The sequence below is a fragment of the Falco biarmicus genome, chromosome 4, assembly GCF_023638135.1.
Source record: "Falco biarmicus isolate bFalBia1 chromosome 4, bFalBia1.pri, whole genome shotgun sequence".
Lineage (NCBI taxonomy): Eukaryota > Metazoa > Chordata > Aves > Falconiformes > Falconidae > Falco > Falco biarmicus.
In genome coordinates this window covers 97161635-97188200 of record NC_079291.1, presented here as the reverse complement: position 1 = coordinate 97188200, position 26566 = coordinate 97161635, and the positions used below count along the sequence as shown (strand labels likewise).

General features: G+C 50.0%; 1 protein-coding gene across 16 annotated transcripts in view; it reads right to left on the bottom strand.

Moving 5' to 3' along the window:
• Nucleotides 1-25943, bottom strand: part of CADPS (calcium dependent secretion activator) — a 220843-nt gene extending 194900 nt beyond the window's left edge. For 6 of the 16 annotated variants that reach the window (XM_056335285.1, XM_056335286.1, XM_056335287.1 and 3 more), the window contains exon 1: nt 25421-25941. In XM_056335285.1, coding sequence (XP_056191260.1) covers nt 25421-25801 — 381 coding nt within the window. In that variant the 5' untranslated portion in view covers nt 25802-25941. Of the gene's footprint in view, nt 1-25420 lie in introns of all 16 variants that reach the window. The other 10 variants (XM_056335294.1, XM_056335301.1, XM_056335297.1 and 7 more) reach the window with 3 other exon arrangements.
• Between the last annotated feature and the right edge of the window lie 623 nt (nt 25944-26566).

Here is a 26566-nt window from a genome sequence, read left to right as displayed (position 1 = left end):
TAGCCCTGAGCCAAAGAAATACTTTTTTCCTGCTGATTCGTTTGATAGGAGGCAATGGTGTTAAGATCACCTTCACAATCCAAAGCACTACTGAGTGCTCCCCTACAGCTCATCCAAATCCCTTTTGTTGCAAATGCCTCTGCAGCAGCTTGTGCTTCCCGGGGACCTGCCCTGTTCCATTCACGCCCAGGGTTTATTTTTGCTGCCAATAACCAGACGTTCATGGCCTCCCTGTACCATTTGTTAGAGAATCGAAGAAAAATCCCACCAGCTCATGCCCCCAAGGTACTCGTAACTTGAATAATTTCACATGATAATCCATGAGAGCCAGTAGCAGTCCCCTTCACAGGGCCACATCAAGGACACGAGTCTGTACGCCTTGGGCAGGGATGGATGCTGAGCTCTGGGAGAGGAGCCCAAGCTTGTGCCAAGGGGGTCTGGACAAGCTGGGTGCAGGGGAGGGGGAGGGCACCCCGCACCCGCTGTACCTGTGCTTGCTCACACCAGGTTTGCCAACCACCTTAGAAAAGCCAGACTCTTATGGGAACAAACTGCTGCAGGGAAGAGACGCAGCCTTGTACCGCCCAGCATGATGCTCCGTCATGTGGCACTGTCCAAGCCCACACAATGTATTATCTTTTACTACACACTGAAGTGAGCTGCATTTTTAAATGCTTTTTTTTTCTTTTCTTCTAGAAAGGATCTAATTAGAGTGGAAAAGGTTCTCTATGACTCTCACATGTGTGACTCCTGTACTTCAGAGATATTTAATGTGTGTTATGCAGCTACCATGCACACTGTACTTGGAATTATATAGCATATAACTTAAACAACACTAACAAAGCCAGGTAGTTAAATCATGCTGTGATAAGCAAGGAAAACTATTTTGTGTAGGCATGGCAAAGCCTCCCTTGCACCTCAAAGTGGCATCTACTACCAATCACCAAGTTGGCAAAAGGCACTCGTTAGCAAGGGCAGTGGTTAACTTAACATGCAAAGTACATGGCTGGGGCTGCATTAAGTCATTTGCACAGGGCTATCAGCTGTCAGTGGAGAGGACTGCAGGCTGAGCACAGGCAAAAGGAGGTGTAGCATGGTAAAAAAGGCCAAAGCATCACATGGAGATGGATAGACAAGTGAAAAGGCAGAGGGAGCACCCTCCTTCCCCTGGAGCAGGGAAGGGGCACTCTGGTGGCACTGACAACCTGGGGAGCCCCCAGGAAGGGAAGCAGGAGCAAGGCAAGAAATGTGAGCCTGGAGACTGGCTGTGGGAGCACAGAGCTCCCTTAGGGAGGGGGAGGCTTTGAGGGCAAGAGTGCTCAAAGTATGGAAAAATCTCATGCAAAGAAGAAAATCATTCTTTCCCTGTGTCCACAACAAGAACTAAAAGGTATATGATACAGCAAAGAAGCCAGGCTAGACACTGGGAAACAGCCTTGTCCCAGTAAAGATGCAGTTGCGCAGGAGCCCATGTGCCCACATCCCCAGCTGGACAAATGCCACCAGGAAGGACCTGGGCACACTCAATCCTGCTTTGAGGGAGGAAGATGACAGATAACCTGAGCTCCTTCCAGCACTATTTTTACAGGATTTCTACTCTTGACTCTAGCTACCCCACCACACCGCGCATGAGGCAACCCGCAGCCCGATGCTGCTCTGCAGTGGCCCAGGCTATATTTATTCTGGTACATTGCAGTGGGAAGCTTTAATCTGTGTAATCGCCTCAGAGAAGATTTCCTTCAGTGAGGGGAAAGCAATTACCATTTCATTTGCAACCAGTTGCCTTCCCAGGGTCTTGATCTATCAGAGCTGGAGGGTCCTGTCAGCCCCTGCACCTGCCTGGACTGTTGTGGGGTTTTTTTTGAGAGACAGGTTCATGCTTCTGATAAAAGCATTTGCAGATACTCAAGGTTTTCAGTCCCTGTTCAAAGCCATTTTTCTCCTCCCAGCTGCTATTGCTTTTATCTGACAGCATACACCCTGCATGAAGAAAACAACTGGATATAATCCTAGATTAAAGGGATTCTAATGCAGAATTAAATACAAGCCATACCCCTGATAGGGCCCACTGTCGTCATTCACCGAGCAGGGCTCGGCTGTTTGGGAGGTGGGCAGATGGCGGTGGCATTTCTGATACTCTCTGCAGCTCCTGATTTTCCTAGACAGGCATTTATGTCTCCCCACATAGGTGGGAGGAGAAAAAAAAAAAAAAAAGCCAAAACTAACAATGAAAAAAACCCCAATCTGTAACGTTTCCATATCATGTTGCACGAAAATCCCATTGAGATTTCACTCAAAAAGCTAGCAACTAAAATCCAAATTCTCAGCAGGACCCTGCATGTGCCAGCCCTGTTGCAGATGCTCCAGCTCAGTTCTAGGAAGGTCTGTAGTCCCTCAACAACCACGTCAGGAACCACAGGAAGGTGACTGGGGCTTAAAACAGACGAACAAAAAGTCCCGAGGAAAGGACCACAATAGCTGAGCAATGCAAAAGCCCACCAGGAAATCTTTATGACTTTATCTTACCTCAGGAAAGCCACAATATACTTACATGCACAGCTGCATATTAAAAAAAAAGCCACTTTAATCTTCTGCTCTTTCCAGCCTGGCAGCCAAAGCAACTTGACTTGATAAAGAGACTTGAGAGCTGTGAAAACTACATATTAAAGGAGAAAATTTCCAACTGTCTTTCTCTTGTAAATTGTGGCAGCCAAAAAATCCATCCCTAAGATAAAGACGTGCCTGAAGGTAGCAATTTTACAATCAGCAACGTAATGATTTATATCACTGCTGTCATCTTTGTTGGGGAAAAGGAAGCCAGGTATTGTGATCATTAGCTTTTTGATAGAGATGATCTTTTTAAATGAGGAAAAACACATGCATTTTAATAAGGAACTGAAGGAAATAGCCCCATAATACTAAACAGAAGAGACTGCAGCTCACGCCAAGATTTGCAAACACAGGAGACGAATATTAAGCCAACTATATCGCTGGTGGCATCCTGAGCTGCTGCACATCCCCACATCCATGCGCGGGAGCCTCAGTCACCTTTGAAGTACACACCACCTCGGGCCACAGCCCCCGAGTGGGCACAGCCAGGAAGCTGGCCCCACTTCTGCTGAAGCTTCTGGGTGTTTCGCCACTGGTTTCCAGGTGCTGTTCCCAAAAAGCGAGGTGCCATCGCTCCTGCCCAGGACAGGGCAGTGCACAGTGCTGGGGCTCCCCAGCATCCCACTGATGGTGGGCACAGAGCAGCAGCGTCAGGTCCCGCTGAGCGACAACAGCGCCGGGCTCTAATCTTAAAACAAACTGAGGGTTGAGACATTCCTGTCTCTTTTCCCCAGAAACGTCACAGAAGCAAAGACCTGGCCTTGCTGGTGCCTGATCTCTGCGTTCCTGCCTATGCCTTGGTAGACACACATGAAGTTGCAGGCATATGAGATAAGGGGCTGCTGCTGTCAAAGGATTAAAAAAAAATAAATCACCTGAACTTGACCTTTAATGCTAAAATTTAAATCAACTACTCAGCTTCTTATGCTTCCATTCCCTAACGTAACCGTAATCAGATTTGTGGCTGAGATCAGAAAACTGTTCTCAGAGACCAATTTACATGTAGCCTTCCACAAGCCTGGGTGATACAACAGCAAGGACACCAACACAGGTTTTCTCAAGCCCCTGATGGAGTAGGTTCGAAGTTGGAATGCATTTTAAGGTCATGGAACAGGACCTTCCACAGGTGACAACAGCAGTACATCAAACTTTGCTGAATGCTTGCAAAGAAAAACAGCAGAGAAGTCACTGAGAGCGCTCAGCTGGGATGGGAAGTTCTTGTACGGGAACGCCAGGCCAAATAGCAAATCTCTGGCCACAAAAACACCCAGCCCTCAACACAGATGAAGATGATAGAGACCAAGTCTTAAAAGGTAATTTACACCCCACCCCATATTTTAATGGAATAAAGGAAAGGTTCAGCCCATGCTGGAGTAAGTTTTCTTTATAAATCCCACATGACATGCACAAAACCCCTTCTCCAGAGAAAAAGCTGTGTCACCTGCTTCTTCATGGCTTGCGTTGACAGCCACATAATCCCACCCTGCATACAGCAGTTTCAGACTTCCAACAAAGATTCCTCAGTCTGACAAGGAGGCACTGAGGATGCTCAGCAGTCCAGCACCATGGCATGCTGGTGGGAGCAGCTGGTAGTAATTTGGCACCATTCAACTCACGGATCGGCACTTCTGCCTCCCAGTTCTCAGTCTCTGAGCACTTCTGGCCCTGTGGGTCCGCAATACCTCCACTGCTGCTTGCCCTCCCCATGCTTGCCATTGAAAAGTGTTGATAGCAACAGAAATTGGACTATTTTCTGAAAGCAAGTTTAATTAAGTATGGTTCTGCTCCATGAATCCCCTGGGAAGACAGAGGAATACCATCAACCTGTGCATCTGGCCCTCCTCCTGCACAGCCTGCCTCCTTTTGCCTGGCGTAACCAGCCAAGAACAGATGAAGCCAAGATGTGCACCTGCAGCTGTGTCGGGCGATGCAGAGGCATGTGCCAAGCAGGAGGTGCTACACAGTGAAGGGCTAAGGCAGCTCTCATCCTCCCTGCCAACCACCCTTCTGCCAACAGACCCTCCCCATCTCCATTAAAATCATACCAGCACCTCATACACATCCCTATCTTATTTTTGAGGCTTCTGTGGGAAGTTGTCAGTATGCAAAGCAGTCAGGATCAGGTCTAGAGCATCCTGGTGGCAGGGCCTTTCCCGCAGCCAGGTACCATGCCTTTCCCTGCTCTTCTATCTCATCTCTGCATGACAGCTAGCACAGATCTCAGGTGTTTGCCTGGGGAGTTCATTCTGCTTTGTGCAACACTGCTAACGACAAAAACTAGCAGCAAAACCTCCAGCGAGGCAAAGGGAACCAGCGCACAGCCCCAAAACATTAGTCACTACAGACACACTGTGTAACCTGAAGCTGAACACACGCAGGGCACATTTTAATTTACTTTAATTATGAATGAATGTGGGTTTATCTGGTGTTTACTCCAGAGCAATAAAAATGCATCCAAAATTATAAATCCTCCTGCAAAGAACCATCACCAGGATGCCTACCTTGATCACTGGAGCCAGTGCAAGCAAGTGGAGATACAACTGAATGCCAAGGGTTGACATTTTTCATGCATGAGAAGAGAAGTTTTCCTCATGTGATATCCTTACACGCTACTGTGTCCACTCTCAGGAGATTCCCACCTACAACCTTTTCTTATTTACTTATTCTTTTGTACAACCTATTAAACCAAAGGTTGAAAAGCAAGAAAGAACCCCACCCAGGAAAGGAACAGCGTAAGGAAGGATTGCCTGGATTCACCAGGACAAATGATAATCATTGCTTTGATCTTCATTAGCAATTGATTAGTTATAAATACACACCACCGGCAATGTAGCAGGGCAGGGAAAGAGCTTTATGGAAAGGCACAGTAACGGACCCCAAAGCAGAGCACTTGCAGCTCTCCAAAAGATAACCCTAAGTGCCCACTGCAAATGGGAGATCATGTTTTCCTGCTCATGCTGGACAGAAGGGAAAATGGTATCATTAAAGCCCACATTGCATCTTAAAGTCCTTGGAGGGAAGGGAAAATGGTACTTCATATTTCTATAAAACAATTAGTATTGACAGAATGGACTATAATACAGCACTCGGCCCAGAAGAATAATTAACTATCACAGCAGCTTGCTTACCAGATGCAGATAGGAAGCAAGGAGGTGGCAATTAGAGAACAAAAAGGCAAGCCAGAGACATGGATTTGCTATAACAAGGTGTTGACCCATGAGCCCTCTGTGCAGGTGTCTGACAAGACGTCACGTACCCTGTGTCAAGCACTGGAGCATCCCCAGCACAGCCGCTGGTATCTCCCCAGGCAGAGTGGGGAAAGAGCTAGAGCCCAGCACTGACTCGGGAGCACCTTCCCTGCACAGGTTGTGCTCAGCCTCTCTACCCCTTGCCTTGGTTTTTCTGTGCCTTAAATAAAAGCATGGCTATAAGCCAAGCAGAGAGCTCTGGCCATCGATAGCATCGGTGATGGAAAAGTACCACCAATGCAGGATGGTGCCTGGGAAGTTATCTGCAAGATATCACATACCATCAAATACTTTTCACTGAAGCTCAAGACAACTGGTTTCAGCACCCTTCTAATCTGCAAATCTCTGAATAATCCTGGAGACTGAAGCCTTGGGAACAGCTGGGGCTCCTTGCACACAGTTTCAGCCTCATGATGCTTGGCTTTAAACATCTCTGGAGAGAAAAGATTTGCATCTCAGTTTGGAGTCCAGAAAAAAAAAAAAAAAGTACAGCACATGCCCAAAGCTTCAGCGTTTCTTCCCCCCAAACAGAGAGGTACTATGGATCTGTTTCTAAAAAGATTAGGAAAACCCACTAAAATAGGCTTTTCGATATAAACTTAGTAATAGCCCTCTAAGCCTGTTCCTCTAAGGAGATATTAATAAGATTTCTGGTGCTCTCTAAGAAAAGAGGGAACATGGGGGAGGAACATATGCCTCCATGCCAGCATCACAGCACCAAGGCACCATACTCCAACACCCGGGCCAGGGATTTGGAGGAGTTCCCACTCAGTACCCCCCATATCCTTGGGTAGCACTATCCCATCCTTGGGGTGTGCTGATCCCTTGCTCTACCTTATTCTGATGCTGGGAGTAGTGTCCCAACACAGACCAGAAACCCTCCTTGTCTCTCTGCAGGCAGGTGAAGCGGAAGCAAATGGTGTTTCTTCTTCAACACAAGCACATTCCTCCCACCTCTCCTCAGCTCCCCTCTTCCCTTTGATCCTGCTTTTGCCATGGAAGCCTTCCAGCACAGACTGGTGATGTCCCTCCACAGGGCAGCTGCAAACACGTGGAAAACCAGTCCACAGGAATCCGATGTGTTTATACCCGCACATGCATTTCTGGCAAACAGCTCACAAGCTGGGCTGGCAAACACGACAGAGTATGAGAAACAGAGCTTTTTTCTGCTGTGAAGTTTCAAAACAATTCAGCAGGATTTTTCCATACCGGGAAAGATCCAGGGCTATGCACGTAGTAAAGAGTGAATGTGCAGCAGCTTCATGCACATCTCCAGAGGCAAAAAACTATTCTGCAGTGGTGCAAGTGACTGCTTCATTCCTGATATCCCTGAAAAGAGGTGAGGAACTCACCCAGTGAGCGTTTCACAAGGATGCTGTGCTCTCCTGGGTGCAGGTGCCAAGGCACTGTAACAATGAAGGGCAGGCAGCAAAGGAGCCAAAAGACATCAGGCATCGCTGGGCCAGAGTGAGTACCAGAACAACAAAGTCATTCTCTCTGGCCAGCCTTAACTCTCAGCATGGTTAATCGTTGTTTGATAAACAGATCTGAATTTGGAGGCAACACTAGTTTCTGGATGTCAGCTCCCTGAACAAGCTGGGTGAGGAAAGCAAGACTACTTGCTGCAGGGTCTGCTGCAAGCATTTCAGGACTTGAGATCTGCCGGGAGATGGCAGCTCAGCAACTAGACTTTCCAGAAACCAAAGCTACAGAGACCTTGGGGTCAGAGCCATGATTCCCACTGGCTGATAACAAACCTCACCCAGCACTCAAGAGCAGCAGGGTCTCCCCTTTCTCCTGACGGCAAACCAGAGAGAACCATTAGAAGAACATCACATCATGGATGCAAATACGGCATTAAGGTTTTGGACACAGGGGTTTTGAGGCAGGAATCCTGAGAGCCTTTCCTCACGCTCCCTGTACGCACAGCACTCACACCAGTTTTCCCTTGCCATATGTGCCATTTCACTCCTTTGAGCAACAGCACCCACTCCCAGGCTTTCTGGTGGACCAGCACCCCGTGCACCAGGACGACACCAGGGAGGGAATAATGCATTTTCTAAATAATATCACTAAGTGAAAGAATCCCATCAGCTCCAGGGAATCCTGGCCAAGTTCTGAAGTCACAGCAGCCGAGGACATACAGTGCCACAGCGCTGCTGCCATGCGGATGACAGAGCCATTTAAAAGCAGAGCACTTTTAATTTCCTCTCTTCCCAAAATGTCATTGTCAATCTCAAACTAGGAAGAGAAAGCCTTGTTTTCACTGGAATGTTCCACCAGCAGCCACCATAGCACTCCTGCTCCGGGAAGCATTAACAAAGTAAACCAGACCTTGGCCTCAACGAAAACAATGTGATTCCTTGCCACTGACGAGTCACCACTTTTCCTCACCTCAATGTCCCAGCTCATATGCAAAAGCAGCGCCTGTTTTCACAACACAATTAACTGTAGCAGCAGGTAACAGCCAACACACACCTTCTGCCAACACAAATGTGCTGGTTTCATCTTGGGACCTGCTCCTCTGCTGATAGAGCTCAATATTGCTCCACTAGCATCAATGAGCAACAAGATGGGCAAAGGAAATCACAGATGAGTAAAAACTGACAGCAGCAACCCAAAACACTCTTGTCCTGCTGCAATAGTTGATAAATCCTATTTAGGTACCAAATGAGCTCTAAAGGAGAGGGTAAGGGAAGCCAGCAGGACATGGAATAAAGTCTGGCAGCTGCAATTCTGGTGCCAGAAATGCAGCAAGGCAGGACCACGGCTGGATGGTGCTGATGGGAGAGGCAGCTCCGAGGCACTTGAGTCCATCCCACACTACTTTACTACTACACAGAGCTCTCCCCCACTCTCTCCCCATGAAAATGTTTTTAGGCAGGGAAGAAACTGGGAATCATTACTGTGCCACAGCTCTGAAATACTTTCCCCATGTAGACAAGAAACTGCTCCCATCACAAAAAGTCTGGTTTCAGCATGCATGTGCATGAATGTACAAGGTAAGAACTAAAAATAGAGGTACCCTATTTCCACGCATCGAGTCAGCAGGTACAGAAACAGCGTAAACAGTGATTCAGCAGCATCCTGCACAATGCAGAAGGTTGCCCCCTTGCCTCTGCCTCCCCGTTTGCAGCCACCTCGGCTCACTCTCAGACTCCCAGAAGCTCCAAAGAGTGATCCCCAGATCTGCCTTGCAAAAACACCCCCAACCCCAATGGGGCCAGGGGAGATCTGCCAGCCACAGGGGACTCACAAGGGAGCTGCTCAGCATCCTTGGGAAGGGGGTGATATGGGGTGCTTGAGAATGCCCTTCAGGCAAGGTCCAGCTCCCAGGAACACGGCCATTTGTAAAGCTCCTCTGTCTACAGCAGTTTTTCTAGTGCAAAGCCTACATGCAACCATAATTCACATTTTCGCTATTTCTTCATTGAGATTCTGAGCCTTGTATCTACAGATCTTAGATATTCAAGCTGGGCATACAAAAAGATGCATGACATACAACCATAGCGTATGGTTGCCATCTCTGGTGCAAAGTAGCGCTGTGACTCCATAAACACCCCTGATAAATTGCACAAGATGACACCAAGGACATTTTTCAAGTCCTGTGAGACTTGCTACATAAACAGCTACGACCTTGTACACAGGGTTTCAACAGGGATAAGTTGTTTTTTGCTGGTTCTCATGCCCAATTTTTTTCATTAATATTTGCTGAGAAGCCAGAAGGAGAAGCAGATATATGAAAAGGAGAATGAAGAGCATAAACATAATCTTTAATTTACCTTACATTTTGTAAAACCGTGATTTATCTTTCCAAGCAAAGGGTAAGAAAATATTTCAGTCTTCCCATCACCCAAGCTCTCTCATTCACCCTTCCAAAGCCAGCAAAGGGAAGAAAAGCCTCCAAAGCACTTATCTGCTCCACACCAAGCATCTGTGTGACCAGTTCTTCTCTACAGCCCCCAAAGTCCTGGGGCTAACGTGTTCCTTTCTGCTTTAACAAACTGTGCTCTCAGCTCCAGGCACTGTCACTCCCAAAGGCACCGGTGTTGTAGGAAAAAAACCTGCACCTGCTATAATGATGCTGTTATGCTCAGTGAATTCTGGCTGTGGCCCTGCTTAGCATCACCACCCCACCCAAGGCACAGGACATCCAGCAAAGCTGCTACCAGCCCCGGTGGGGCTGCTCCTACATTTTATTTTATTTTTTTAAGTTGCTTTAAGAACATTTGAGAGCCTGGTCTTTAAGATCCATCCCCTCCCTGCCCCCCCCCCCTCCCCCAAGAGAAGCTGATTCAACCAAAAGCACCAAGAGGCAATCTAGACATACCCTACTGGTTGGGACGCCCAAACCAGGATGCACCTCTGTGATGCCAGCCTTAAAAACTTTCTGGGTTTTGTTGTTTTCCTGGTCAAAACACATGAAACCAGTGGCATCAGCAGGCAGATGGGAACACTTAGAGCACAAGACATCCTTTGCATCCACCCTGCAGCCTCACACTGTGTAGCCTGGGCACAGACTGCTGCACCTCCAGTGGCTGGGGCTCCCCAGGGCAATGCAAGGGGGAGACTGTGCCCCCACATGTCTCCCAGACGTGACGCGGGGATGTTAACCCAAAAGTGCAGCCTGTGGCTCCGTGTCAGGCATGCCACAGCCTGGCTCAGGCACCACTTAACTGCTAACGCCCCATGTAAAAATAGATAAATAATCAAGTCACTAAAATCAGGGGAGCTGTCATTACAACCACAACTTTCAGAGTCTTTTTTTATCGTCTGAGGGATGACAGTGCTTTGAGCAAGCAAGCACTGCATGTAGCCAGCAAGCTTTTTAATGTGTGACAAAACATATCATTGAAGGGTTTCCTTGCACAACTTTGACTTACCCCCACATCATTCCTAGTCAGCGTAAGTGACCAAGAACAACTGAAGCGCACAAGGATTTCAACTTAATCTCAGAATGGATTGAAGACCTTTCTACTCTCACCTTGACGTACTCTGAAGCCTGGGTGATTTGCATTTTGATGTCTAATTGAAATGAGGGTTGCTGCTTGATAGGCCTTAATCTTCTCAAAAACATGGTTGTGCCTCCCTCCCCAAAGCAAATATTTATCACGTTTCACCTTGAATATAGGTCACAGCATTGCAATGCAAGTACTCAGAGCTGTAAAAAAAACACAAACAGGAAGAGTCTGTCTAGGTAAAAAAAACAAATTCAAAAGGCACATCTGTTCTCCTGAGCCACAGCAAGGAAAGATTATTACCATTAGCATGGGGGTTATAAGCAAATGAAGCAATTGGTTAAAGAAAAAAAGAAAAGAAATCACTTATAGTGTCGTCTTTCATCATTAAATTTTAATGGAAAAAACACTGCGATTTGCTTAGTCTGAATATATGCGCAAATGTAAAGAGACCATCTGACATTGTCGAGGCATAACACCACAAGATAAATGGAGACTATTTGCCACACTACTGGAGCAGCTGTAACTCTCTCCCAGACCTGCAGCAATCAAACAAAAGGGCACAGAAATAGCAAGCCATCTGCCTCTTGCTGGCCACTGAGTCTTATGCATTTGGCTGATAGGAAAGAATCAAGGGTCTTATTCTTCTACTGCTCATATAGGCTTAAACAGGGGGCAGCTGAGCTGTTACAGTAGTTTAAATGCCCATCTCTTAGTCCCATTTTGATTCTCCCTGCAAGACTTAGCCATCACCACAGGACAAACATGTGGAGGCCATGGTTTGCACCAAGAGTGCCCTAAGCAAGGGCAACCGGAGCACACGCATATGCATCCAGAAAGCACCGGTCTGGAGCACAGCCTCACTTCACAAACTCCCAGCAATGCAAAACCAGGCACAGCACTCCAGGCTGCCTTCATTTCATACAGCAATTGGGTTTTGAGAGCATGAAAAGGAAAGAGAACAGTGGGGCAAAAAGCCTGAAGATTTTCCTGTCCTGCTTCTGCATTACAGTGCAATTCTCCCTGCTGCTCCCCCCTGAAGGATGCAACACCCATGACAAGCTCGGGAGACAACAGAGGAATGAGCTGCAGGCAAGCCACGCACTCCCCCACGTATGGAAACATCGAGCAGCCTGCTGCCCGCCTTCCCAAAAGCAAACAGAGAGGAGGAAAGGGTGCACAGCTATTGTGCAGAGTTGTTAAGATCTATACGAAGGCCCACATGTGTAAACTAAACATCGGCTCCTTTTATCATCAAGTGCGTACAACTTGTAAGCATGAATTATGCAAGACCGTTAACAGTCGTCTTATAAGAGGGAGCAGCTGTAGAAGCTGCTCTGTGTCCTCCAAGCAAGTCACAGAAGGGGCAGCCCATGGATGCTCAGTGTCTGTGCGGCTGAGCTACAGCATGGGCGCTCTCACCAGATCCAGTCCCAGCGCTCCCAGGGACCCACACACCCTATGCTAAGCAATTAGCACCTCATAATCTCTCACCATCTTCCAGCACTCTATGAAGAAATATTTTCATCACCTTTTTACTGACAGCAGCTTGAGAAAGATCTGGAGAATTGTGTGAGCTTGTGAAGGAACGAGCAGGGAGCTAAACCTGCAAGCCAGCCCAAACCCAAGCCCCCAGCCAGTGCCCAGACTGAGGAACTCTGCTTTTGCCTGGGAGCACAAGGAACCTGAAACAGCAAAGTGAGACCAGGGAGCTCCATCCCTGTTTCAGTTCAATAATTTTCTCTTTGACTAGTGAACCCCCGCACTTGGCTGGTGCCTGTGGGTGAGGATGCCAGCCCTAGGGCAGCGCTGCACAGCCCACATCGCAGGCATCACCAGGCCGCCTGCAAACACCGGCTGCAGGTGGGGATGCAGGCAGGGATGCAGGCGAGGATGCAGGCTGGCAGCACCGTGCACTCACCTGCCCCGAGCCGTGACCTGTACAGCACCGCAGGTGACTTAACTCAGCCCGGTCACCAGGTCCTCACCGAGCTGACACCACACTTAGCAAATGTGCTAAGGTTGCTGACAGTAAGCGCTGGCTGTAAATTACCTATAGGGTGAGAAAGCTTTTGATAAAATTTTACATAAAATATTAATCTCTCCAGTCAATACAGATGCTGTTAGGATTGAGTGGCGGGGCTGTACGCAGCGAGGAAGTGTTTTGGAATATAACAGGTGCTGCAAGGGGAGGCACAGATCGGTATTAAGACCGGTTTCATTTATTGTATATATCATCGACTTGGAAGAACAAGCATCAAGCACTGTGATTACATTTACTGATGATTCAGAGTTGTGTGGGCTCCTCAATACACAAGAGGAGGGCAATAAAGTCCTGGACAACTGAGCAAGCAAGCACCTCAGGGGATAATTAAATTAATTCAAGCTATGGAAATGCCACACAACAAGGCTAAAACATAAAGCAAGTAACATTGAAAAGGACTTTGCACTCAGAGACTGTGAGAGACAAACCCAGGCTACTGCTTGCTCCCAGTTATCCACCCAGAGCACCAGGCGCTGCACAAGTACAAAGCTGATGTCACGGCCATCAGGTGAAAACAGGTACAGGTCACGCACGAAGCATTAAAAAAGCAGTCCCAGTGACACCAGTTGTACATGCCCACAGCCCAACACACTGCGGCTTTAGAGAGGAGCTGTGCCACCTGGGCACCTCTGGCAATACAGCAGCTCCTGGGCCACCCTGGGAAAACAAACCCATGCAGGGGACCTCAGGCCACAGCGCCTGCCTCCCACCTTGCTTACCAGCTCCCAGTCCCTACGACCAGCTTCCTTCCAGACTCTTGACTAGAGCTCCCCGTTCCCAGATTGTGTACCTGCCCCTAACTGCCTGGGCAGCCTCCCCTCGCTAACCAGCCCTGCCTGATGCAAGGCAGCTGCCTTAGGAGACAGAGGCATCTTGTCCGAGCCACCCTGCCCAGCAAAGAGATCGTTGGCAGGGCATCACAACAGGCACAGAGCCCCTTTCAGGAGGGGGGCCCCAAGAACACAGCAGAGCAAGACTGGGAAACACAAAGCATGTGGAACAGCAACACGAGAAAGGACACAGGAGAAGTAAGAAGTGGCAAAGCTGCCCAAGGTGCCAAAGGCAGGAAGATGCTAAATTTGATGAGGTTGAGGAAGAGAGCCAAAGGAGAAATAAATAGAGCTAATGAGAAAACAAGGCATGAGCATTCAAAAACCTTTAACACACTGCTAAACAGCAATAAAAAGGCAATTAGAGTTCCGAGATGCATGGAGGGTAATTGCACACACTATAAATAGGTGGTGGGAAGACTGTCCCGCTCAGCAGGATCTGATTCACTTTTGGGGTGACTTCTCCATGCAGACAGGAATATTCTGGTGCGAGACAGAAGCTGAGAGATAAGAGTTTACAGGGAGATGAGATTACAGGAAGAATTTCTATCACACACATCCTTCTACATGAAATATACACCAAGCAGGAGCTTTGCAATAAAGACTTCAGAGGTCTGAGCTTGAGGAACTCCAAACAGAAGTTCAGCAGTAGAGATGCAAAATAGCCTTAGAAAGAAACATCCATTTTCTACCAGCCAGCAACATCTACAACACTAGAGTCTGGGCAGCTGAGTGGCTGCCACTACTGATGGAGAAACGGGCTAACCACACGGCTCTCCAGCACCCACAGAGATCCTGGCCTGCTCAGCTCATAACCCTTGCACAAGCATGTGCACACATGCACTTGCAACAGCATTCAACAGCAACTAAGCAGCTCGCTGTGCTCCACAGACACATAACCCCCTCCCCTGTGCTAAGGTACACCCTGGAGGGATGCCCAAGTCTGGGCCATACAGGCTCACGGCAGCCAGTGCAAGCAGCTGGCTCACTGTTTAAAGAACAAGTTTTCTGATGCCATTCCCTGCCCAGGCTTCCCTCCCTACACCAGCCAGGCTGGAGCAAGTGCACTGACTGCCACGAGGTGCTCTCCTTTGCTAGGCGCACAGCTCAGGCTCTGAGGCAATGTGCCACCACAGGTCTTGGGGAAGAAGGAGCCCGCAGAGCAGATAAAACCCACAAGACCCCAGGTAAAGGTAGGGACAGAGTCTTTGCAGCATTGCAACCAATATCTTCAAGAGCAGATGGTACCACTGAAGGCCAGGGAACTCACCAACAAGCAGAAACTGCACCAGGCAGATCCCTGACCAATGTAAACCAACAGTGCACGATCAACTCAAGTTTTCTTTTTTGAGGACATCAGTTCTATCTTGAGACAGCTAGAGGGTAGAAAAAGTCCTATTCACCTCCAGCCAAGCCTTCTGCAGAGTAAATAGGAGATGGAAAATGCAGCCACCCCTGGGAGCTGTAAGCAATCCCTCCCCCCTGCCCCGTCTCCTTCACAGACACCCTTCTGGAGGAGGAAAATTTTCAGACTGAAGCACCAAAGACTCTAGAAAGGGATGGAGCAAAGCTGTCACTTCACAGCTCCAAACTCCCTTGGCCAGGCCTGGTGTCCTTCCCAGCTCCCTGTTCCTTCCCACCGCAGAGCATTGGCATCAATTCACACATGGGAGCTGCTCTGCCCTCACGAATGACTGAGCACACACAAAGTCTCTGCAGTCCTAACTCCAGCTAGCTCCTGGCTATGCACCAAAAAACAACCCCGTGCAGCCCAGACAGCTGCACATCCCCAGATAACAGCAGCAGATGGCTTCTGCCTGAGGTCTTGCTGGCAGAGGGTGGTCTGCGGTGCCGGGGGTGGGAGGCACAGCGCTGGTTTTTGCAACACGCACCACTGGAGGGTCACGCAGCCTTGCCCGTGGCTGAAGAAGCGCTGGCTGTGTCCTTCTTTCATCCTTGCACTGTCACCATGCAGGTAGCAAAGCAGCCGGCTCCTGCTGCGTCACTCCATTAGCTTCCTTCCGAGACAGCAATGAGTCTGTCATCTCTGGTTGCAAGAAGGGTGGGAGAAGTCTGCTCAGAGGGAGGGGAAATCTAGGGGTGTAGACTATAAAAGCAAACTTGGCATGTGCAACATGTAAAGCATTTGTGCCCTCTTGCTGTACCAGGAAAGGATATTTGGCATTTTAGGAAAATTTGCCTTTTGCCAGATATTCTGCTTGTGTGATGCCTGCATCACCTTCCAGCTGCCTAAACCCTCTGCTGCTGAGGTGTGAGAGCAGCTGACCCTCCCCATAGCACGCCAGGCAAAGTGAAACCCTCGTCTTGCAAAAGCTAGTCCCTGCCAGCACCACCAGCAGTCCCGACAGAACTTCTGAACAGCTTCACTTAATTGCTCCCAAATCATCTAGTATTTTCTATGCCTAAAACTTAATGCCCGAATCCGCTCTCTTTCCCGGCCCCCACCCATCAGACAGGGACGTCTGAGGGGAGCGACAAGTAGCACACGGGCTGCATCTGGCTGGCTGTTCATGGAGGAGCTTCTCCCTTCCACAGCCACCTGCACCAGCCACGTGCCAAGGTCCACCACAGTGAGCCCAGAAACCTCTTCCCAAAGCATCTTTGCAGTATTATGGGTTTAAGGCTCCCTTGAATCTCTCCTTGGAATAAGAGTTTGTTTCCAAGCAAAGCACCACCTGGAATTGAGATGGGTGGTACAACGGACAGTGGTGATACGTACAGAAAAATGCCTTCTATATAGGAAGAAAACAATACATTTTTGACCCCAATCGAACTCTCTACTGAACTACCATCATATCTCACTCCAGTGAGCGTGGTACTGTATTTAGAAGCATTGGTTTACGTTCCTTCTGACAGCCAAATATCAGACCCAATTCCCTTTATCACACCAGGGTGCCACCAGCCAGGCAGCTTGTCCTGCTGTTCCCAGACAGGAACCTGTACATCATCTGTGACTCCCCAGGCTCCGAAATGATCCTTGTGCACACACCCCCACATCCCTCCTGAAAGAGGCAAACCACCACCCTTCTCCAAGCTCCAAGGAAAGCAAGAGGCTGCTCTGCTGTGATACGGCAGTGGGGAAGGTTGTGTGTTGGGGTACAAGATTTTACAGTCTTAAGCAGCCCAACGTGTGGCTGTGGCTGCCTGGTAAAATCCTGCACCTCAACACACAGCCTTCTGTTATCTCAGGGCAATGCTGACTTAGCATCATCTGGACTGGTAACATGATAAACTCCTCAGGGAAGGGAGAATCACTTCCTACAGGAGATGGCGTACCCTGTACACCTCATCGATTGCAAACACGTTGCAACTAATAGACATCAGTGGTTACTACAAACTTACAGGATCTGCAAACTCCCAGCACCATCCTCTCCAGCTCAGCAGGTGCTTGGGACCAAATTCAGATGCTAGAGCAGACACTGCTGATGCTCTTCACAAGGCAGCATGTGAGACTTTCAGTAAGAAATGTCTTAACCAACAGCTGCTTCTACCAGTAGTTCCTCATGGTGTGAGCCTGGAAAATAGCCTTTCCTTCCTATTACTTTCCTTGCCTGCACCAGACAGGCAACTGGGAGCCAACCCACCCGCTTCAAGCCCTGCTCTGAGGGACTGAGCTGAGACTCTGCACATCACGGTGCTGCTCTGGGTGCAGGGCTTCTTTTGCCTGTAGAAGTATATTAGGCAACAACAACATCCAAAACAAGTGCTTTTTTCCCCCACTGCCAAAAAGTTTGAGGTTTTTCCCCCCCCCCCAGCATCCTTCCCCTGGCTGAATACAGACAGCAGATGAAAGTCTTGAGGGGACAAGGTCACTCTATCAGATTCAGTTCATACCCAGTGCTCATCCTAAATCATTAAGAGTGAATCTAAATCCCACCCAAAAAAGTAGCGTGAGGTAGAAATGAGATCTACAGACAAAGCTAGACCTGAAGACTGGGTCCTTATATTCTGAAGACAAAGAGCACCCTGTCCTTGGATGAACATCATTTAGCACAAAAGATACGAAAGGCTACTGCCAGACTATTTAGCGGGCAGCCCTGTTTGCCAGGGTATTTGTACAAATCACTGTGGCATCAGCCCCGAGTCCTACCAAAGTCAGTGGTACAGATCCTTCAAGATCTGCACACCACATCTCCAGTCCCTAAACACTGCAGCACCATCATGAAAAAAAAAATATCCAGGCTTTGGGCTAGGAAAAACATGATTAAATCTAATTTCATTTCTAGGTTTCTTCATCAAACACTAACATTTGGGTATGGGTAGACACTCAGCACTTGAATTGTTGCGCTCACACAACTGTCCTGAAGCACATGGGTCAAGTCATTGAGTTGTATGGCCCAAGCCACCAAGTTGTGTGCCAGGGCAGTTTTCCAGCCCCTCCAGGCTGGAGGTGGCCTGTACTAATGTGCCCTCACAAGGGTCATTATATACCTCACACTCCTAGAAGCCCAAGCTCCCAAACTTACTGAGGCAGACAGACAGGTTTTGAACTATGACAACTACAAACACAGCATCACTTACCCCAAGCTGAATAAACATTCACATGACATTTTGACTCAGGTGTTTAAATTCTAGAAAACGTCTGACTTTCAGCTTGAATCACTGACAAACAATACCAAATATTATCACTAAAAGCACCTATTCAAACAACAATTTCACACATTCACATCAAACAGTGACTCCCCTTATGTCCAATTTTAAGAATGATGCCCACCCAATCCAGAAGAAAAACCAGTCAAAGCACCCCAACTATCCTGTACCCACAAATAACTTCTTCCAAAACTGGCACCACGTTAGGATGCTCCATGTATTTTTTTCAGTAACTACAAGGTAAAAGCACAGGGATTTTCCCCAGGAACCTGTGTTTCCCCTCTCCCACCTTAAAAAAAGACAGAGCTGAACCCTCCTGCTGGACCAAAAAGCATGCCCTGCAAGAAGGATGGCCCAATTCTGACCCACCGGGAGCCAGTGGTACCACCTGCTGCGTGGAGTGGTCAAGGCAAGGAGACAAACTCTGCTTGTCCTCCTGTGCCTGCACCACACCCTCTCAGAGCTGGGGACCGAGGTGTCACCTTCCCTTGCACCTCACCCGGCTCTGTCTTCCAGGAAGGGAAGACCTTTGAGGAGCCACTCATCCTCCTGGGCAACAAACGGAGAGGATCTACTCACCACCACGGAAGGTCCCCTCACAGGCTGTTTTAAGGGAACTTTACTCTTTTAATTAGGCTTAGTTTTTAAAGACACACTAAAATATATGTTTCCTAGAAATTACTTTGTGGGTGAAACCCTGGTGCTGCTGAAGCCACTAGATGAATTCACATCAACACAAACCAAGCAACGGCTCTTGATTATATATGCTGTATTGATTGGTCTTAACATATTAATCAGGTTTACATAATTAAATAGAAATAGGATATTTACCTTGTACTCCCCTGGACTAAAGCATTGGCAGTAGCTGTAAGGGGGTTGCATACATACGCTGCTAGTAGCAGTGTTGTGATGGCTGGGTTCCTACTGCTAAATCACACTACAAATTAAATACTTCTCCAGCTAACAAAAAATTACATAGGGAAATTACTTGCTGACCGCTTCCCTCTTAGGTGAATGGAGAATGAGTGACTCATCATTCAGCAGAAGGAATTACAAGTTGTGCAAAAGGCAAAGTGCTTCGGGGAAAGCATCTAGACTACGCAAAGCAAAGCCATAAATAATACCTTTTGGAAATGACGAGCTTTAGCAGGGGTTGGAGCTGCACGATCTGCTAAGTCTTCTCCACTCTTAGTTCACAACATCTCTGGCCTGAGAGGTGCCACCCACAATAATTGAATCATCAGGCTATGGATCAGGAAACGCAAAGTTTTACAACAGCCGAAGACCAAGCTCACAGCCTATTTAATTACCTGCTTCCCAATCCAATAAGCTGCAAGTATATAAATAGCCAAAGTATGACAAATATTTAATATCTGCTGGAATTAAATTAAGATAAGGCACTGGCAAAATAAATTATAAGTGTTTTAACTGAAAAATAACCATTTTCTGAAGATTCCAGACAATCTGAGCACAACAGCCACACTCTGCACTCCACACTGCCAAGGAACACCGCATCTCAGATGTGCCAGACCACCTTCCCCACCGCAGCGCTCTCCAAGCAGCAGTGAAATACAGGCAGGCTCATCTTCACGTCGGGGTTAGCGTGGTGCTGACCCGGGGACAGCCCTAGCCTCATTTGATGGTGGCATAGCCTACGCCCACACTGAGCCAGCTAAGTGGCAAAAGCAGCCCCTAACTACTCTTCCAGGTTTTTATGGGCATAGCACTGATAACTATCTTGCACCAGGTCCAGGTGATGCCTGAGACCTGCCTGGAGCTTCCATCTCCTCAAACAGCACTAGAGAGCAACCGAGGAACAGGCAGAAAATAAGCAGAGCATCATCTTTACCTCTCCTCTCCTGCAGAGCTGAGAAAACCACACCTCCAAGGGTTTCTTGAGGCCAGCAAAGCAGAACCTGACCATAAAAATCACAGTTCCTCCAGCAGGAGACTGCTAAAACAAGTCCCAACACCACCTGAGTCATGGTCTGTCCCAGAAGAATGATGTGTTGGTGGTTTTAAGAGAGAACCTGTGTAAATATTATGCGAGAGTAACAACCCAACCCATGATAGGGAAGAAGTATGTGGTTATTTGGAAGGCTGCAGTAGCTTTACTATATGTTCCTAACTGTTGTAGCATCTGCATGCATGCCAAAACGGCAGAAATTTGATAATTTAAGATGCATCGTAACTGATTTAACCAAGTTTCTGATCCTTCACACCTGTTCTGCATTAAGCACTGTGCTTAAATCAATCATCATTCAGCAAAGCACAAGCTTAAGCGCTTTGCTGAATTTGACCGAGAATTTTGTTAATGCACCTGACGTCATCCCGCAGGCTTACACAAGGACCCAAATCACAAGGCACTTCTCCCAGGAGTAGCTCCAGTAATCTGCAGCTAAGCTGGAACTTTTTTTCATCCCACATTTATCCCGCTGGGAACTGATTTACTCTCCCACATGCTGCCTGCCTGCTCCCTTGTTCTGCGGGGAGGAAAACAGGTGATGGCAATCACAACTGCAGCAATGCCTGACCTAACATGCTCTCACATTTTAACTCTTGATAAGTTCTTCCTGCTGCCCCTTTCCTAACGAGTGTTTTCAAGGGGCTGGTGATAATCTGGAGATGATCTCCCAGTTTATACTATTTTGAATGAGCAAATGCCGATTCCTGGGTTGTGCTGTGCCTTTTGGCTGCTGTACTTTGGAGGTACTTAGCAAGAGGTATAACCCACATTCAAGGGTGCCTGGTCTGCGTCACTACAGAGACATACACGTTGCCTGACTTCCCCAGGCTTCCAGCTGAGCTCTCCTCCCAAAGGCTTCAGACAGTTGGGATCAAGCAGGGAGAGGCACAGGGCATAGCCGGTTGTCTCAACTCTACTTCCAACAAGTCAGCGTGAGCTAGAGAAAAGACTAAATACATCCTGGGCAAGCAATTACCAAGCTAAGTGCCATCTGCGGTAATAAAACACATTGTTCTGAGAGCAACAGAGCTGGCAAAGCTGCTTTCCTCCTGAGCTGCATCGTGAGGCTGGAGCCTTCAGCGTCTGGCAAAGTGTAAACTCTGATGGGAGCTTTTTCCCCCAGGTCACACATCCAGTAGGTCTCTTGCTCAGATTCCCCAGTGTCTAGTAAGGGCTGTCCACACACTGCCACTTTCCTCCCACCTGTGATAGGCAATAAATACAGATGTCCCTATTTTCACCAACCTTTTAAGGGATGAGTATCTTGCAGACCACTGTCTGCCTGTCAAATGTGCCTGGAATTCAGTGGCAGCTTAAAAAGAAATTTAAGGGGAAAGTAAGACAGCACGAGCAGGTTCTAATAAGCCTTTTCCCACCCACCCCCCTCCTTAGGAAACAATGCTAGTAAGGTGTAAATAAAAGAAATTGCAGGTAGACATCACAGATGTGTAGTTACTCAAGTAAAGCCTTACTACAAACATCAAGATAAACTTGAAGCAGAGGTGTAGGCTTGAACACACTAATCTAAAAACCAATTTTCACTCTGCTGCTGAAATTTCTGGGGCATCAGGATCAGAAAAATACCATCTGAGTGACATTTGCTTGAATTCAACTTGAAATCTGAAATAGTTTGTTACCGGTGTAAACAAGCAATGCTGTCATGCCCACATACAGTATATACCCAGCTATGCCATCCATTCACACATTTCCACTGCTCTCTCCTCTCTCATATACATTATAATTCCTCAAACCACATGTAATTGTCTTTCTGTGGCAACAGTACCTTAAGTACACACTTCCCTTTATTCCAAGGCAGTTCACGAGCGCTGCAGAACAACAGGCTGCATTTTCCAGCTCCTGAGCACTACACACAGGCGTGCTGCTACATAACCGGTACCCGCGGTGCCTGTGCATTACACTGCCATAACATGCAGCCCCTGGGGCGCAGGGTACCGGCCAGCTCTGATAGAGCAGCGCTGTAGGATCAAGGAGGGAGGATTACACGCCTCAGGGGAGGTACTGCGGGCATCTTCAGCCCAGGCAAGAACTTCAGTGCTGCAACTGTAACAAACCCAATTGCTTTCTTTTCTGGGAAAACTGCAAAGAAGATGATGAAGCTACAGAAACCACCTGGGCTCTGGGAGCTTGGCAGGGGCTGTATGCAGCGCAGCCCATCTCAGGCCCTGTGGTTCTCCCATGGACATGGGCTGGCTCTTAGCAGGTAGCCCAGTCAGGCAACTGCTCTGCAGGGCGACCGCCTTGCCACCTCACCTGGTGGTGGTCACCCTGCTTGGTCACCCTGCAAAGCCTGGTCACCCTGCTTGGGCTGTGCTCGGGGCTGGCAGCACCTTCCCGTGCTACAGGGGAGAGCTGTGGGCGAGGTGAAGCCAGACCTCCTCCTCCTCCTTCCAGCACCAGGCAGGACCTGCCGAGCAGGGCTGGGGACAGGCCACTAGCCCTCACCACTGCACAGCCCTGCCAGAACACCTCTGCCGTGGCTGCTCAGCACCTCGCCGATGCAGGCGTGGGGTCTGAGCAGCCCTGCACGAATCCTGGCCGGTCCCCAGCCCTAGCAGAGCCCAGCGGGGCTCCCAGGCGTCCTGCCCGAGGGCAGCAACCGCAGCGGGCATCGGACAGGGTCAGGTCCTCACATCTCCAGGGTGCCCACACAGGCAGTGGATCAAGCATCTCCCTCCCCAGCCTCTCCGTGGCCCTGCACCCTAGTGTGGGGGCTTCTGCTTGCCATTTCTCCCAGGATGAAACCCTTCCAAATGGCAGGCTGTGAGGGTGGAGAGGCAAATGGCACATGGAGAAGGAATTGGACTATCCCTCCTCTGCTACTGAGGAAACTGAGGCAACAGCTTCCTGGTTTTCTCCCAGCTTTCCCCCGAGGAGCAAAATGTATTTGCTCCACCCTGGTGAGTCTTGAAACATCTGGTATTTCCATTGTTGCCAAAGGCCCACCAGCAGACAAAGTCCTCACAGAGACCATCCAGCCTGAGAGAGCCGCCATGAGAGAAGCTTGGTGCCCAAGAGGGAACGAGTCCCACACCTTCACCCTCTGATCCCCCTAAAGCCACAGAAGGAAGGGTGGGCTTTCCCAGAGGGATGCGCGAGAAAGCAAAGGAACACATGAAGTGAAACAACAGAGTCCAGGCTCCAGCAGTCCTTTGACTTTAATAGGAGTCTTGACTAAGGAAAAAGGGCAAGGATTTCCTCCCAGCATGACAACTGAATATGGGGATATACAGAAGATGAAAACCCAGCACGACTTCACCTTTAAAAGGGAAAATTCAAATTGACATGTGTTGTCAAGTTGAATTTAGCTTTCCCAATTCCATCTCACTGCTAAGTTTGAGGAGAAATGGTCAGCCCCCGAGACACACCTATTTTAGCTATTTGTAGAAATAAGCCAGATGCATTTCCCTATGTTATTCATGTCACAGAGATGGATTTCCTCCTAAGATCCTGTGTAACTTCCCCATTCACTCAAGTATTGCTGCCGGTTTATAATTTCTCCCATTGCTCCCCATTTCTTCGTTTCACTTGCAGTTTATTCCCCCCTTTTCTCTTTCCTTCCCCTCTTTCTATCCCTTCACAGCACAGTATCTTGATTCAGGGACTATGAGTCACCCTTCTTCCTAGCCACTCTTCTCTGGACCACTAAAATGCTGCCTGCTCCTTTGGAAAAAACTGCTTTTCAATCTCAGTTCGTGTTTACATGAGAAACAGTTGCAGGGCTTGTTTGTTTGTTTTAGTTTCCACATAACCAGCAATTAAATTCCATCATCTTTTTCAAACATCAAGAAGTTGCACAGGAAACAAAAACCAAGCAGACTTTGAAAATCCACAATTAAAAAGGTTTATAGGCAAAATTAAAATAAAATATGAAACCGAGCTGTATTTTCAGCTATACACTTTGCTCAGCAAACAAAAGCAGATCATTCAACCTTCCAGCAACACCAGATTGTCCTATATTGCCTTTAAACTACATGCAGTACGGGTACACTTTCCTACCTCCGTATGTTGCAATGACTAATAATAGTCCTGTGGTGTAACAGAACTGAATGTCGTTTGCATCAATACATCCAGGAGTCTGTCTGATTTGTAAAGGTCATTTGTGAACACAGAACAGTATCAAGGCTAAAACTGCAGTCTAAGAAACTCAACTGAAAGCACAGAGAGAAAAAAAAAACAACTCGGCCAGCCGTTGCAGAGTGCTACATCCCATCACAGATCTAACTCTAGCTGCCACAGGGAAAAAGTTGGCTGCATTTGACTGAAAGGCACCTGTGTCCCTATCCCTGGGAAACTGAATTTGTGCCCTGGCCCATGAGCTTGTGCCTCAGCAGAGAGATGAGCTTCAGGAGGGCTCCTGCGGATGGGGAGCCCAGGTGAAGGTGTTCCTGGCCAGCGTCTGCCCTGCCGCCACGGTGCACTCGGGGAGGAAGAGTCGGGACTGTGGCTGTGACTTCACCACCAAGCTCTGCTGCCTCGTTTTGTTGGGAAGCCGGCATCAGGGAGCTCGCCGTGCAGAAACACTTGCAAGAAGTTGAAATGAGACTCAGCAACTCCCCAAGTCAGTGCCAGCGCTCCCAGTTAAGCAAACTTTGCAGCGAGCACAGAGTTGCACAGTCCCTTTGCAGGAGGCAAGGGCACGTGCCTGGTGTTTTCCAGCAACATAACCCATTTCTCTCCTCTCGACAACCTTTAGATGGCCAACATCCCAAACTTCCCGAGTCCTGATGTTGCGTAACTAGGAGCAATGCCATATGCCAGCATGCCGGCTCCGTGCAGGAGACCACGGCGGGGAGGGGTGGCAAGGGGGCTTCTCACGGCCGGGGCTGGAGCTGCTGCCAGCAACCCCCACCTGCGCGGGCCCAAGGTGCCCTGTGCCGGGACTGCCCTTGGGGTGCCCGGGCGGCCGCGGGCCTGGGGAGCGCCGGTGTGGGGCTGCCGGGGAGCGGGACGGGGGCAGCGGGGCAGGCGGGAGGGCACCCGGGGGAGCGCGCAGGGGCGCAGGGGGCACCGAGGGGAGCGGGCAGGGGACAGGAAGGTGGCTGCCGAGGGGCGGGCAGGCAGCGGGCAGGGGACGGTGAGGGAGCTGCCGGGGGAGGCCGGGCCTGGCCGGGCGGCCAGCCCGTGCGCGATACCTTCTGCTGCCGGCGGGCCATGTCGGTGGGCTGCTTGGCGTTGAAGGGGTAGGCGATGCAGCGCATGACGAAGACGTAGAGCTGCAGCTTCCTCTTCCTCTCCTCCTCCTCCCGCTGCAGCCGTTCCAGCTCGTCCTTCTCCTTCTCGCTGGCCACCGAGGGGCTGGGGCTGGCGGGCCGCGCAGCGCCGCCGCCGCGCCCACCCGGCTGCAGCCCCCCGCCGCCGCCGCCGCTGCCGGCTCCGCCGCCGCCACCGCCGCCCGGGCCCTCGCCGGGGCGGCTGGGCGAGAGCCGCGCCGCGGCGGGCGCCAGCGGCTCCTTCCCGCTCTCCTCCTCCACCAGCTCCTCCGACTCCTCCTCGCTGGACGACGGGTCCAGCATCGCGGCGGCGGCTGGGCTCGCCCGGGCCGGCTGGGGGCTGCGCTGGCTCCGCTCGGCGTGGCGCGCCGCGGCTCTGCCCGGCTCCCGCTCCCGCTCCGGCCCCGGCTCCGCTCGCCGCCGCGCCCGCGCGCGCCCCCGCGCCGCCCCGCCCCGCCCCGCCCCGCCCCGTGCGCGCGGGCGCTGGCCGCGGTGCTGCACGGCGGGGGGCGAGGGAGGGAGCGAGCGCGGGGCGGCCCCGCCGCGCATGCCCGCTGGGCGCCGCCGGGGCGCGGCCGCCAAGGGGCGCCGCCATGGCCGTCGCCTCGGGAGGGCCGCGGGGTGCCGGGCCGGCGGGCGGCTGTGCTGTCCCCGCGCACCGCGCTGCCCTCCGTGTCCCCGCGGCCCCCCACGGACACCGCTGTCCCCGGGGTCCCCACAGCCCCGCACAGACGCCGCTGGGTCCCCACTGTCCCCACGGCTCCGCACAGACACCGCTGTCCATGGTGTCCACACGGCCCCCCAGAGACACCGCTGGGTCCCCAGAGTCCCCACAGCCACCTCTGGGTCCTCGGGTGTGTGTCCCCACAGCCACCACTGTGTCCTCAGTGTTTCCACAGCCTCACACAGGCACTGCTGTGTCCTTGTGTCCCCACAGGCACTGCTGTCCTCAGTATCCTCACGGCCCCCCACAGACAGTGCTTGGCCCTTGGTGTCCCCACAGTACCCCACAAACACCACTGTCCCTCAAGACACTGCTGTCCTCAGTGTCCCCACAGCCCCACACAG